A 14,632-nucleotide genomic window follows, 5' to 3' on the forward strand; every position below is an offset into this window, starting at 1 on the left:
ATCTTTTTTTATTGTTCTGTGTAGTGTATATTAAAATAAAAAAATATAATATGTAATATACATTTTTAAAATCTAAACACAACTAAACATGACATTAAATCAATAACAAACCATTTAACTCTACAATATACCATAAGAGTGGTTTGACAGAAGTAATCTGGAGTGAGGACACATTTGAGTTATCTTAAATCAGTTACTCCAACAGTTCCTTCCTTTGCAGACTCAGTATTGTGAGATGACGTCCAGGTTAGCGAGGTGCCTCATGGTTGGCCTGCCGTGAGGACAGTTCCATGGATGCTCGAGCTCCCCCATGTGAACCACGAGCTTCTTCATCTCATTAACACTCAGAGCAGTGCCGATCATCACCTGATGAGCAGAAAATGTATCAAAAAGCATTTTTAAAATAATGTTATGCAATTTCCCTATAATGACATTTTTAAAAGATCTTAGATAACTACAAATTACTAGCATTACTAACAGGGTGTATCATACCATATAGTTTATGTATGTAGCTTTCCAAATCAAGCTTCCTCAAAGATGAATATCATTTCTGAGTCCAAAAAAACGTAATATCACGATGGGCAAAACAATCTAGAAATCGAGACTTCAAAAGTGGACTTTAGAAACCAATAAGTGGCCACGTCCATCCTTTATATACAGTCAATGCTGCAGTCTATGACTATCCAGTCAAAACTTGAGTGAGCACTTAAAAACAACGTCACAGTGATATAAACTCACAGATTTCCGACAAGCTCTGGAGGCGAACATCTGCCTGACTCTGGATGGTCGACACATAACCCCTGGACTGTCGCTCAGCATGAAGATCAGTTCTTCGATGTCTGATGGACCGAATGTCCAGTTTTTACTGGTGGGCAGTGAGACCAACTTCACTCTCTCCATCACCTGAGCTGCAGTCCCCAAAAAATAAACAACAAATTTAAGCTTCATATTTGTAACTGTCAAAATAATCAGATCACTTTTAATCCCTGGTGCAAATTGTATTACCGTCCTCATCAATCAGAAATTCAAAGCCATTGCCCTTGAAAATCTCGATGTTCTCTATGAGTACGTTCTCACTGACTGCAGTGAGGTGAAGTTTTTGTGGGCTGCAAACGGAAAAAGAAAATAAATAAAAACATACTCGGATTGCCATTGGAAACATTCCAAACACGGTTTTACTCAGTGATTTACACTCTTACACAATGAGCTTCTGCCCTTGGAGTACGGTGTGCCGCTGTAGCATCTCAAAGTTGTACTTCTCATCTGTGGCATGCTGATCAATCATGAAAAGGTCCGACTTGAGTTTTGTGATAATGAAGCCCAGGTTAAACTGACCGATGATCTCCATTTCTTTAAACATTTCTTTACTGAAGGGATTAAAAACATTTTTCTTTTAATTATTTGTTTGAAAATTGCACACCGACAGTTAAGTCCATACCTCTAAAATCTACCTGATCTCCTTCTTGAGCTCTTCTTCTGCACTCTGGTTTTCTCCTGGATTGATCTTGGCTCTGAAGCGTCTGTACAGCAGCTCTTCCCCGGCCCTTTGTTTCTGCTGGTCATGTAACCTCCTCATCTTCTTTGCAAGCTCTGCTAAAGAGAACTGAAGATGCACAGTCCTCCTCTGCAGGGAGACTGGAGCATCCACTGTCAAGGGAGGTTTCTCACCAGCGTTCGAAAAAGTGCTGGATTCTTCTTCTGAAGGGAAATGTGGATCGTCTTTCCTGGCCCTCTTGGCCTCTGGACTGACAGCAGAGTCCTCATAAGGAGTGCATGCTTCAGTCTCTAACTCTGGATCTTCGGGAACAGTGTGAATGTTGCCTGATGTCTCTTTAAAAGTTTCATTATTAACACTCGTTCTGTCCACTTTTGGAGGACTGGACTCCAGGTCAGAACACTGAATATCGGGTTTTGCTTCAGCTGTGTTACAACTGGACCCAGCACTGTCTTTTTGAGAATCAGTGTCCTCGCAGGACATCACTCGGTACCTAAACCCATCTAGCACCGACTTCCCTGCCGACGAGCATTTATCCAGCTGTCTTGTGTATTTTAATGGAGATTTTAAACTTGAGTTGCAGGAAGTTTTTACAGGATCCTTAAAAAAAGACTGCAGTGTTTTCTGTGTTGTGCCACTGCCGGAAGCTTTTTCCTTACTCGACTTCCCAGAACTGGAACTGTAATGACTTGAAAAAGCAGCTTTTAGGCCGGCCAGATTCAGGGATGACTTTGGGCTCAGAATAACAGATTCGGTGTCCTCCTCACGTTCTGCCTTGTTCTCGTTAGACAAGACAGTTCGGCAAGGTTCAGATGTTGATGTTGCATCTATGAAGAAGCACAGAAACAAAATGAAACTTTTAAGAACAGCTAATAAAAATACCATTCATTGGAAAAGGGATAATTAAATACTGAACACAAAATGTGCTGATTTGATTAAACCTGGCAGGGTCCATATGCCTATGATATCCCATGAAGTAACTGTACATTATTGTCTTGGTAGGACATTTCTGAAAATAATATATGAATCCATGCTTCATTTGATAATACTTTGTAATACTTTATGGACTTCTCCCATAAAGTAAACAGATTTTGTAAAAAGATTCTACACGTGGCCATGCATTATTAGAAGATAAATACTATGTAGCTCTCATGCTCCCACACTTAATTAACTCATAACCATGGCGTTATTTCCTCCTTCCCTTACATTACTAACCAGTGAGCGCAAGGACAAATATTCCTAAAAACCTCTCAGTGTTGCTATTTTACCGTATTATTAATGTAAAGATATGAGGGTCTACATGTAAAGGTGTATTCTTACTGGTGCTGGGTGCAGGTGTATAGTTCAGGCTGATCTTATTGACTCCACCCTCATATATGGCGATGAGAGAGGTCTTCAGAATAGCCAACAGGAGTTTCTCCTCCTGAAGGAAAATCTGTCGCTTGTCCGGGGTTACATTCACATCCACACACTCTGAAAACACAACGCACATGCACTCAGGGAAATCAAACGGGTTCCATAAATTACATCAGCTTGATTAATCCCCATTTTCTCACCTGAAGCAACAGCTACGTTCAAGGCAACAAATGGATACTGATGTCTGTTGTACATGTGATACACTTCGTTTACGAGTTTGGTCACCTGCAGGGTGGGAATAACCAGAGTTCAGGCAGGAATGATGAATTCTGACACCTCCTCATAAAGCCACTCAGCAGGAATTACCTTCAGGGGGTCACAAGGCCGACTGTTAATGAAAAAGAACTGCCTGTCTGTGGTGCTTCTCCCAACACCGTGGTCACCTTGAGACACAAAACCTGTGATCCTGTCAAAAGCAAACAAAATAATAATAATTACAAAAAAGAAAATAATAACAAGAATTGTGCAAAAAGGTCTTCCTATAAAACACTCACGAGAAAAGCTGTTTGGGTAGATCTGCACCCTTGAGTCCATATTCTTCAATAACATTTTCAGTGGGAGAAACTTGCTGGAAAGGTAGAAGACTCTGCAGCTGCAAGATGTACAGCCAGCACATAATCACAGAAAAAAAAATTAATATGAAATAAAACATTTAGCAAGCACATGAACCGCTTTTTGACAAGCCTCTTTTATGAAGTATCAGGCCAGTGGCTTTGTTGTTATTAGCAACAGCATATTAACCTGCTTTGGTCCAAATATGGCTCCAATGTTGTCTCTCATACTTTGGCTGCCAGTAGTGCTGAGGACTGTGCTGCGCTTTCCCTGCCCATTTTGGTTGGAGCAGGTAATGCGCACTCCTGTAGAAATGATACAGTAGGACTGCAGCACATGTATCATTTTGGCATACTCCTAAAAACACAGAACAAGATAATAGCCGTTATTAAGGTCTGTTGACATTGTTGATCTAATTTGTTACTTTAAAGTTAAACTTGGCATAGAAAATACCCACTCTTGCCGCCGCCTCTCATCTAGGACAACTCCAGAGTAGAACAAAGCCCAGGAAACTGGCTCTGGAGCCCGAGTTGTATGTTGAGGCGAACCAGCCCATCTCAGAGATGTGACCTACCACGTACCACAAGCTAGTTTTGAAAGCCACGGATCAACACACCAGGACCTTGTCCCTGATCACCGCTCACCGCACTGGGACTGGCTCACGGGTGGAACCCTGGTAACCCTGAGTTTTTAACCCTTGATTTTTTTTGGACTTCATAGGGGTTGTTAGAATCGCTCTTTGTCTGGCTCCTCACCCAGGACCAATTTGCCTTGGGAGACCCTACCAGGGACAAACTGCCCCTGACAACATAACTCCTGGGATCACCGGAACGCACAAACCCCTCCACCGCGATAAGGTGGCGATTCACAGAGGGGGCACCTGAAGCCCACTTTTGGAAAACTCAGTATGTGAAGAAAGACAATGAAAGAGACGACTGAATGCCCGACCTTCTTAATATTGCGTTGAAACTCCTTGTGTCGAACAGGCAGGGTGGAAAAGAGCTGCTGCAGGCTGACCGTGGTGCCCTGTTGCCGAGGATGAGGGGTCCTCTGCACTAGGTGGCCTTTGTGGTCAAAAACCAACTTTGTGCCCACCTGGCTGGACTCGTGGCAGGTAATGACACTTAAGTCACTACAATAAGGAGCAAGAGCAAATTTTAGCTGGCAAATAATTTAGTTTTATATCTAAAATTACCGCAGAACGTGAAATACTTTACCTCAGAGCACATAAAGAGCTCAGGGCTTCACCTCTGAAGCCAAATGTTTCCACGTGGATGAGGTCAGAGAAATCCCTCAGCTTTGATGTGTGATGCTTCAGTGCTGTGGAACACACAGATGATTTCTTCTTAACAAACAAGCACAGGCAGATATTGTCTAATTACACAGATACAAAGGTGACACTTACTCAGTCCTTCAAAGTTGGCCTCCTCAACACCTTTGCCATTGTCTGCCACCTCCACTTGTTCAGCTCCACTCTCCTTCAGCTTGACATCTGCAGCATGCAAACATGTGATACATTAAACTATATCTAACAATGCAAAACAGTATTATTAGGCAAACGGGACTCTATCGAAAAATACTTTGGGTAAATATTTAATTACCAATGTTGGTGGCTCCCGCATCAATGCTATTCTCCACCAGCTCTTTGACAGCAGTGGCCAAAGTCAGCACCACCTGTCCTGAGCAAATCTGATGCACCGAGTGCTTATCAATAGCTCTGATGGCCCCGGCAGGTTCAGAGCTGCAGCAAAGAAAATCAATGTTGAATTCCAGTGTACAAGGTAACAAAAGTATAAAAAACACAAATATATCCATATGAACAAATGCTCTCGCTAGCTTACCATGCATCAGACATCTTCGAAGAGTGGAGTGACTTGAGAGTTTAAATTTGTTTTTTTCTGTAAAACACCGAATAGTTAGTCCCTGCCGTCCCTTCTGTCAAATAGTATCATTGGCACTGCTTGCCAGTACATCCACTACCCGACACCATGCTGTAAACACAAACCTAAAGCAAGTCCCGCGCGAACTGCGCAGATTGCTCGCGAGCGTCACGTGTGCGCAGAACAGCGCAGCTTCCTATTAAAAGCAGCAAAACAGTAATATAATGAGTGCGTAAGAACACAGCCTCAAAAATAAATACAATAGTAGCAAAAAAAGTAAAATAAATGGCACTGTTAGAGTAAGTATTTTCAAAGCTGTTGCCTAAAGCTTAGTATTATTTCATCACCAAACCGACTCCGTAACGTGTCAGGGCGAATGTGCAATTATCCAGTTTTTAAAAACGAAAAGACGACTTTTTAACTACAGGGACCACCTCAGTGTCTTGACTTTTTAGTTTCATATTTTTCAAATGCGCTTATGTTAATTTTACTTTAAGTTTTTATTTTATTTTATTTTTTTATTTTACAAAAACATAGATTAAATAGAATAAATAAGTTAACCTTTTGGCTTAATACGCTTATTGTCAGACGGTCCCTGTAAGGCTGGGGAACGCAAAACATGGCTGTCCATTGACATGGTGAACCTTATGGCATTTTTCATACAGCTTTTCGGACTTTTCTGCCGTTGTACATTTTCACAAACTGGGATTTAACGTAGAGTTTGACTCATCTTATTGCAGACATGGGGCAGCTTTTTTATTTTTATTTTTTGTCGGGCAGCGTGGTGAATTAAGCGTTTTATTTTGCCATGTCATCGTTATTTCCCGTACTAAAATGTACAGCTCACCGTCCGACAACGGACTCGTGCAGTCGGAGGAATGTTCTGGCAGCAGCGGCCTTTTGCTTCGGCATAACCGTAAACCCAGCTGGAGGCAGGAGGCAGACAGTATCGTTAGCCTGCTAAACTTGGCGACTGAAGAGGACGACGAAGTCCAGTTTGACAGTAAGCAGATTTTCGTTGCTGTGTTTTACAACTGCTAAACTCAAAGGTTTTGTTTACACCGGTGTCAACCAAACGTCCGTGACGGTTGTCCACATTGATTGAGTGAAATGTGAGTTTTGGAGTTGTCGAAAGTCCACACCTGCATTTTTACTTATGTAATATAGCAGGGGCGTAGCTAAGAAGTTAAGAGTCCGTGTGACAAGCCATCCTCTGAGAGACCGTTTATTTTAACTGCATGAACAATTTTAAGGATCAGCTTTAGTCTTCAGCAGAGGCGGAGCCAGACATTTGAAACACCCGGGGCTTAGCCCTAAAGGGTAGTATGCATGTGGTATTTTTTTTATTTTTTTTTTTTTGGGGGGGGGGGGGGGGGTTAGAAATGACTGAAAGATTAATAGGCTCTGTTTTGAGTTTTGTTCAAAAAAGAATGACTTCATATAGGGAAAAATATATATCACATGTGCAGGACATCTTAAACTAGTTTTTTAATTAAGCAGCAAGGCAGAACAAAGTCGGGGCTGTATCAAGACACAGGGACTAAACCCCAATTCAACCAGGCAGAACTGATCCTGAATTAAAACAGGACTACAACAGTTCAAAATCAGGACTACTGAGGACTTAACCAAGACAGAACCAGAATCAGAACTAGATGATAGTAGCACTAAAAATCATCATAGACCTGCACTACACTTATTTTTTTAATTCTACCAAAGTACAATATTTAGATTGAGAAAAGTTTATATAATTATTTATCCTTGTTGTGCGAACAAGCCTGCATAACTTAATAAATATAGAATTTGAAAAATAGCAAACCTAAAAAGAAACACTAGGTACGAGATACATGAGGACCTATGATACGGTGATACTTTTGACAAATGACCATTTGACTAACATGTGTGTCTCACCTGCTCTTGTTCATCTCTGTTCTGTCCTCATTCTCCATCTCCCTCTCTGTTCCTCTCTCTCCCCCTTTGTGCTGACAATCATCAAATATACAGTTGAAACCACATATTTATGTACTGTTCAGATCAAAACACAAACACTTTTTAATTGTAACATCAAATCGGACTAAATGTTTATTTTTTTAGATTGATAAATATAAAAAACATATTTGTTAACTTTAAGAGTAAAGAGAGAAACTATCTGTATTTCTTAATTGCAAATGGCACCAAATTGTATTCAAATTGAGCCACACTTATGGAGCTCCACAGTTCTTTTCCTGGTGTTTTGGTTGACATCTCTTGATTTTCCCATTTCAAAAAAACAGGCTCTGTGTTTTGCCTTATATGCATCCACAGCTGTGCCACCAGTTTACTCACATGGACTCTACTAACCTATCAGAAGCTTCTTCAGCTCAGAATGGAATCGTCTGGAGTTTTCTTATTAATTAACAATAAACTTAGTGTATATGTACTCCTAAATTTGATGAAAGTGATAAAAAACAGAAAGCTCTGTCTCTCTTTATTCTGACATTTAACTAATTCAAAATATATTTCAATATTTATCTAAAACAAAAGTTTACTCTAAATTGATGTTGTACAGTAAAAATGTTTTATGTTTTCTCCCTAAAGTGTATGTAAATATCTGGTTACAAATGTGAATATCCTGCTGTGTACTGAAATCCCTCTTGTTTTGCATAGAAATATACTGAACAACATACAAAGCATAATATATAAAATAACATTTACCTGAGTTTTTTCTTTGAAAGAAGCCTCTAATGTCCATTCTTATATTTCAGTACATAACTGAAACCGATTTAGTCGGGGAGGGTAAGAACTGAAAATATGAAATAAACACACGTAAGCTAAGACTCTAAAAAAATAGCATTTGTTCGGCTTTTCATTTCGCCATTTGTTGATTCACTTGAAGAGCGAGTAACGTAATATTGGTCAAGTGATCAGTTTGATATCAATCTTTCGTGATGCACCGTCATATTTACATTATTTGTACGGTATGAATGATTTTCTTTGGTAACTGGTCAAACTTAAGCTCTCCTTAGTATGCCTGGCTCCGTTTCTCCAACAGCGCACACAGGCAGCAGCTGCCCCGCCCCCTCGCTCAGTCACTTAGTGCCTGAGCTCGGATCATACCAATATCAGGGGGGATTCACGCACAGTCGTAAATTCCCACAGTGTGCACTATGTGCTTCGAATATTGTGTGTACTTTTTGTTTTATACAGTTGTCAGCCAGGCATCTAACTATGAAAAAATTACACTCCAAAAGACCCCGGGCTTCTGACAAAACAACCCGGGCTTAAGCCCAGTAAGCCACCCCCACGCTCCGCCCCTGGTCTTCAGCCTCAGCCTCCAGTCATGATATCGTGCACGGTACCCTCCAATAAGTATTAATTGAATATGGTGCTTGCAAGCATATTCAATCTTTTCACCTTTGCAAAACCCATTTGAGCTGGGTATGCATTAAAATGTTAACTTAAAAAGCAATCTCATTAGTTGGATGACGTATTGTAGTATCCATTGTTTGAGTTTCCTTTTACTTGAAGCAATCAAAGTAGCATGAATTAGTACAGACATTAAAAAATAATACAAACACTCCCTTTATTGTGGATAGCTGGTACCCAGCCAGATCCACTTATACTTAAGTATAGTGGCAGCTGTCCTGTTTAAGGTATGTTTAGAGTGAAATGAATTCTGTTAAATGCTACCATTTACCTCAGTGATTGTATTAGATTTAGGATTTGAAATAAACTTCAGTGAATGTGGCCAAAAGAAGAAGCTACCGTAGCTTTATAACTTTTGCTGATTTTGATTGCATGTAAGCTTCCTCTACTTTTGCTGTCTTCATCCTGCACTCTCTCCTTCTCACCCTCTCTATCCTCCTCCCTCAGGCTTTGTGCTGTCACCAAAATGTAAATGTGACAGTGAAACAAAATGTACAACAACAACAATAAAAGCAGGATTTACATCGTTTTATGATAGTATTCTAATTGAATATAGGCTTCCACTGCCCGTTGATAGCTAACATCCTTCTGGCTTGCTCTGGAGTGCTGTTGTGCTGTAAACAAATAATGAAGCCCAATTCAAGCAGAATGGGAATAAAATAAACTACACTGGCTCCTTGGCTGGCATAAAGCGATATGGCAGTAGACTTATGGACAGCTAATAATCTTTAGCGCTCTAGCCTACATCGGCTAAGGTTTGTGATGCTATTTAGAGAATTTGGTGATGAAAATTAGGGGTGCTTGTCCCCCCACCAGAAAGGCTCCAAACCCTTTGAAATACACTCGTATATATTTGTGTGTTTGAGGTCTCATTTATGTTTTGGGTTTTGAGGTATGTGCGGCTGAAATGCCTGACTGAATTAAAGCAACCATACCTATTTATGCATGGCCTATCCCTTTAGTTCTTAGTGTCACAGAGAGAAATAATAGTCTTTACATGTGAATTTACTCCATAGAGCCTTCAAATAAAGTGAGTCACAAAGAGGCAGGTCTAGCCTGACCTTCCTCCTTTACATAAACAGGATTTAAAATACACCTGGTTAATGTTTGCTTCACACGTCAGGCCCTCCCTGTGTACGAATTCTGCAATATTATAAAATGAGAGTGACGACGGAGACCATGCAAAGACCCCTACATGCACATCTTCTCCTAAGCTCAGTCATTTTGTGCGATAGGTGGAGGGGGGCCTGTGTCCACTGGATAAGGCAGATAAGCATTACTGTTGTGCACACCCCCTTATGCATAAACAAGATGAGCAAATTTTTTCTTGAAGTTGAATCATTAGTGTAGCTCTGAGGCCTTAATATTGCACCGAAAGGGTTTTCACACAGAAGAATGGATATAGGAGAAAGAAACATTGTAGAAATTATAGCAAAAGTTATTGAAGAAGGTAAGACAGCTGTGTCAGAAATCTACTCTGTGAACTTTACAGAACAGTCAGCTGCTTTCACAAGTGCTTATTTGATCTCATTTTCAGTGTTTTTCTTTCTTTTTGTCCTATGTTTAGCTTCAGACACAGACGATAACCGTGAGGTGTTGATGGCTGGTAGGCATTATCCGTCAATCCAAGAGTTTGCCTCAGCCATCCCCAACCACCTTCTCCTCGGGTCTTTGCTCGAGCACCTGTGCTTTGTTTACGAGAGCAATCCAGCTCGCTCACGCATGCTGTTTAAAGGTAGCCATCGAGATCCTATACTAAGAACTGACATTTAGTTAGAAGAGAAATCCAAATACAGTTCATGTTTAGCATTTGGTTCATGTGTCACATAGGTTTAAGTATTTTATTGCTCCTCTCACAGTCATAGGTCAGCGTTTAGCTGCCATGAATCTCCTTTCACCTCTGGCAATAAGTGATGAATTCAGCACCGTCAGACTCCAGCATAACCGGGCCTTCACCGAGCTGCTTAATGCTGCCAGCTCCTCACTCTACCCTCAGGTAAGTGGATCTGTTGCCAGCACCTACACTGCGTGCTTGGAGTCAGTATGTTAGTTTTAATCAACATTTTTGAGCAAATTCTGTACTTTGATAAACCTTCTTTGCCGCCTGCTGTGTCAAAGAGTGATCATTGTGATTATCCTCGTCTTGGTTTGCAGGGCCTCGGAACAAACGCACACAATCCTTCTCTAAGGTAAATTGTATTTGGATTTTTTTCTGATGCATGTGTTCAAAAGCATATTTCAGTACATTTTTAAGGAAGCCTGTTTGTGCCTTAAGCAGACCTAAGGAGGGACTGTTTCAAGCGCAGACATCACGGTATCTCAGTGAGTTCGAAGAAATCTGTAGACTTGGGAAAGGATCATATGGAAACGTATTTAAGGTATATATAATTTTTGTGACATTCTTTAAGAAACTCTTCTAAACTTTTCATTTTTCCTCACAATTTCATTGTACATGTACAATGACAAGAAAGGTCTATTCTGTTCTAAAACTGGATTTGAGTTAAATCATTGTGTTATCGTTGATAGGTTATGAACAAATTGGATGGACAGTATTATGCGATGAAGAAAATTCTCATCAAAAAAGTTTCAAAGGAAGACTGTATGAAGGTAAGCCTTCTGAGCTGTGCTCATTAGAACACTTATGTAACTTAAATACAGAGATATGAAGTACCCGCTTTAACTTGTTTTACTTGCTGTAGGTCCTTAGGGAGGTCAAAATGTTGTCCAGCTTGCAGCATGTAAATGTTGTGGGCTATCACACCGCATGGATGGAACATGTCCAGCCTGCAGCATGTGAGTATTTCAACTCTGTCCTGCACATGTTTGCTTGGAAGAAATGCATGATGGGACCGCTGATGGAGACTTTGTGTGTAAACTGTCTTTGTTGCAGATCCTGAGTCAAACTTGCCTGCACTAGAATCTGCTGGACGACAAGACAGGTAGGCAGTGTGATTATTATCCGTTTTGGCTTTGTGATTTATTAGGTTGTTGATAATTACAGTGTTACTATTATTCTCATTTATGGGCTCAAATTTTCGTTTCGAGGGTGTGCTAGAATAGATTTGCAGGCGTTAATCTTCAGATGGTACACAGATACAGCATTACTTCTCACCTTATGTGTGCAATGCTGTTTGTTTGCTCCCTTCCTGAATCCCTAATGTGTTCCGACTGGTCAGTTGGCACGATATTTCCACAGTATAACGGTTTAACGTTTTCCTAACAACAAAGGATTCCTGGTTTTAATCCTAGGAGGAGACACAAATGCCATGGGTGGGTGTGCTAAATTAGATGCTGAGCTACCCATTGTAACCCTTTAGGGACTAGCCAAAAGTAACTTTTTGTCAGTGGTTACTAAAAAGACAACAATTTAAAATAAGCAGAAAGGTTTCCTCTTGCTTCTAATGTCCTCTCTGTGCAGTTTTTATACAATTTTTTAAAAAAACCTAACAAAACAAAAAAACAGCACTTATGTAATCTTTAGCTGATTATATTAATAGTTATTTTTTCAGACCACATTACTGTTATATTAAGGGTTTTAGTTATGAGCAGCAAATTGGCACATGATTTGGAACATGGCTTCTGGTTTAAATTTGTCTCAGTGAGCCAAGTTTGTTTGACTGTTTCATTTTTATGTTGTCTGTGAACAGAAACAGAAAAATCTACCTGTATAAATGAGAACAGATTTATTGGGAATATTGCTTGACTAAAATTTTGTTACCGGTAGTGTGAACAAAGGCATATGGGAGAGAAGCAAACATAATGTTAACCATATTACTGTCACACTTTCCTCCTCTTGTTGGAACGTTGCCATCTGGATTTAGTTGACTCAGGTGCTTAAAGTAGCTACCAAGTAGGCATCTTGCCAATGTGTTACATAGTAGCATAGGTAACAGAAGAAAAGACTGGATTACAAACCAGATATTTAAGGCAGTTCAGTAGCATTGTTTTGTGTGCGAGTAAATAACTCCATTTGTGGCCTATGTAAATGTTTTACAAGTATAGGCTATACAAATTATGAACGGCATTATTAAACTCTCTGGGGAAATGTCATTTTTTTCATTATTTCACAAGTGTTGTTAAACAGAGAAATTGTCCCACCATGGTGTCTCTCTCTGTGGGGATTGTGTTCTTTATAATGTGTGCCTCTCCCTTCTTTCTTGAAACATAATCAGCATCTCTGAGGTTGTCCTTAGCATACTTCAGTCTGACTTGTAGGTGTCTCTAATGCAGAAGTTGAGTTTTTCTTGGGCTGCAACCTCATAGTCCATTCCTGTGTATGGCTCTATTGGATTACTTCTTTTTTTTTTTTTTGACACTGTAATTTTTATTGATAGTTTTGTCACAGTTTAAACATAGACATGTATTGCATTACAGGAGAAATAACCATGCAAGCACACAGTCAAAACAAACAGAACTAAAGCGAACAAAAGGTGTGGGTGCCAATTCTAATCAACTACCGTATGCATGCCTGCCTTTACTCCGCAGCATACATACTCCAGCTTATATACGTACTTTTATACGGGCATGCATCAATAGATATACAGAGTCATAGACCTTAAATGTTTTGTTCGTTCATTAATTTTCCTTGGTGCCATATAATGTCCACTTCTCCCACTTAGCAACGAAAATATCTTCCTTTAATCTGAGAATGTAAGTCATTTTTTCCATTGCATAGATTTCTCCAACAATATTTAACCAGTCTTTTGATGAAGGCGGATCCAGTTTGTACCAGTTTCTTGTTATAGCTTTCTTTGCAGCTATCAATAGGATTTTTGTCAAATACAAGTCGTCGTACAGAACATACTCTCTAATATTCCCAAGATATACAGTTTTAAAATTGTGTGGTAATTGATAGCCCAAGATATTGCCTATTACAAGAGTCACGTTCTTCCAAAAATTATGCAGTTTCAGGCACTCCCAAAACACGTGCGTATGGTGTGCTTCCATGTTACCACATCTTCTCCAGCATGGCAAACTGTCTTGAGTCTTTTTACTTTTGATTTTTGGTGTAATAAAGAATCGAGTAAGGTGTTTCCACCCAAATTCTCTCCAGCATCTTGAGTTAGTCGTTGTGTTCTGGGTTTCACACATATCTAACCATTCCTCAGTTGAGATATCAGTTTTTATTTCCTGCTCCCATTTCTTTTTTATGTATTCAGTTGATGTTGCCGTGTTCTCTCTTAGATTTTTATATAGTACAGAAATCTCCTTGAATTGGAGGCCCTATTGGATTACTTCTTGAAGTCTACCATTCCCGACATGGCTAAGTCATTCATTGGTGTCTTGGCAGTTGTTTTGGGGTCTTTAGACACGTCTCCCTCTAGTTTTCTTTCCACAGTCTTTGAGATCTTTCACTTTCTACCTCTACCAGGCTCGTTCTTTACTGTGTGACTCTCCTTATATTTCTTGGTGATGCTTTTCACTCCAGTTCTTGACGCTTCAAAATGCTGTGATAATTTTGTATAGCCATCTCCTTATTGGTAAGCATCAACAATTCTTTTCTCAAGTCTAAACTGATTTTATTTGTCTTTGGCATAATGCTTTCTCATGTGACAGCTAAAACTCTTGCTGAAGTTTTAACTGTGTAAATTAGAAGATAACCCTTAGATTTAACTTGATTTTACAAGCTTTGAGTATTACAGAGTTACATCATTGCACAGCAATGGTTTGTGCTATGGCTCAATAAAAAGGTCAGTTTTTCAGGAGTCTGATAATGTTGTTTTCTTCTTTTTTTCTGAAAGAAATCTGGATTTTTGTAAATGGTTTTCTTGGGAACACATACATTATGTATGTTTATCCTAGAAACCCTATGTTGATTTCTTTATGTACTAGGTTTCTGACTTGTTGTGTTTAAAAGCATTTGGGAAAATTTTGACAAAACTAATAA

At 39.7% G+C, this 14,632-nt stretch overlaps 2 protein-coding genes across 5 annotated transcripts in view; one reads left to right on the forward strand and one right to left on the reverse strand.

Annotated features, from left to right (window-relative positions):
• On the reverse strand, positions 1 to 6,472 carry pms2 (PMS1 homolog 2, mismatch repair system component). Its single transcript, XM_086303102.1, has 16 exons — positions 5,469 to 6,472; positions 5,305 to 5,361; positions 5,065 to 5,204; positions 4,869 to 4,955; positions 4,681 to 4,783; positions 4,412 to 4,595; positions 3,653 to 3,820; positions 3,406 to 3,503; positions 3,218 to 3,317; positions 3,052 to 3,136; positions 2,816 to 2,968; positions 1,452 to 2,322; positions 1,200 to 1,367; positions 1,006 to 1,106; positions 739 to 908; positions 1 to 366 (listed from the first exon to the last, which is right to left on the reverse strand). The coding sequence occupies exons 2-16, from the start codon at positions 5,316 to 5,318 to the stop codon at positions 223 to 225; spliced, it is 2,586 nt and encodes an 861-aa protein (XP_086159228.1). The 5' UTR covers positions 5,319 to 5,361; positions 5,469 to 6,472; the 3' UTR covers positions 1 to 222.
• Positions 5,558 to 14,632, forward strand: part of eif2ak1 (eukaryotic translation initiation factor 2-alpha kinase 1) — a 15,804-nt gene continuing 6,729 nt past the window's right edge. Inside the window, exons 1-9 of one of the 4 annotated variants that reach the window (XM_086303103.1) lie at positions 5,558 to 5,642; positions 6,186 to 6,346; positions 10,313 to 10,480; positions 10,605 to 10,741; positions 10,900 to 10,934; positions 11,021 to 11,123; positions 11,272 to 11,352; positions 11,445 to 11,538; positions 11,636 to 11,684. In XM_086303103.1, coding sequence (XP_086159229.1) covers positions 5,629 to 5,642; positions 6,186 to 6,346; positions 10,313 to 10,480; positions 10,605 to 10,741; positions 10,900 to 10,934; positions 11,021 to 11,123; positions 11,272 to 11,352; positions 11,445 to 11,538; positions 11,636 to 11,684 — 842 coding nt within the window. In that variant the 5' untranslated portion in view covers positions 5,558 to 5,628. Of the gene's footprint in view, positions 5,643 to 5,865; positions 6,347 to 10,073; positions 10,196 to 10,312; positions 10,481 to 10,604; positions 10,742 to 10,899; positions 10,935 to 11,020; positions 11,124 to 11,271; positions 11,353 to 11,444; positions 11,539 to 11,635; positions 11,685 to 14,632 lie in introns of those variants that run through there. The other 3 variants (XM_086303104.1, XM_086303105.1, XM_086303106.1) reach the window with 3 other exon arrangements.

The sequence above is a fragment of the Aulonocara sp. 'chitande type north' Nkhata Bay genome, linkage group LG8, assembly GCF_057382095.1.
Source record: "Aulonocara sp. 'chitande type north' Nkhata Bay isolate Kocher_YH1m ecotype deep benthic linkage group LG8, A_spYH_male_GT1.1, whole genome shotgun sequence".
In the NCBI taxonomy this organism is placed as follows: domain Eukaryota; kingdom Metazoa; phylum Chordata; class Actinopteri; order Cichliformes; family Cichlidae; genus Aulonocara; species Aulonocara sp. 'chitande type north' Nkhata Bay.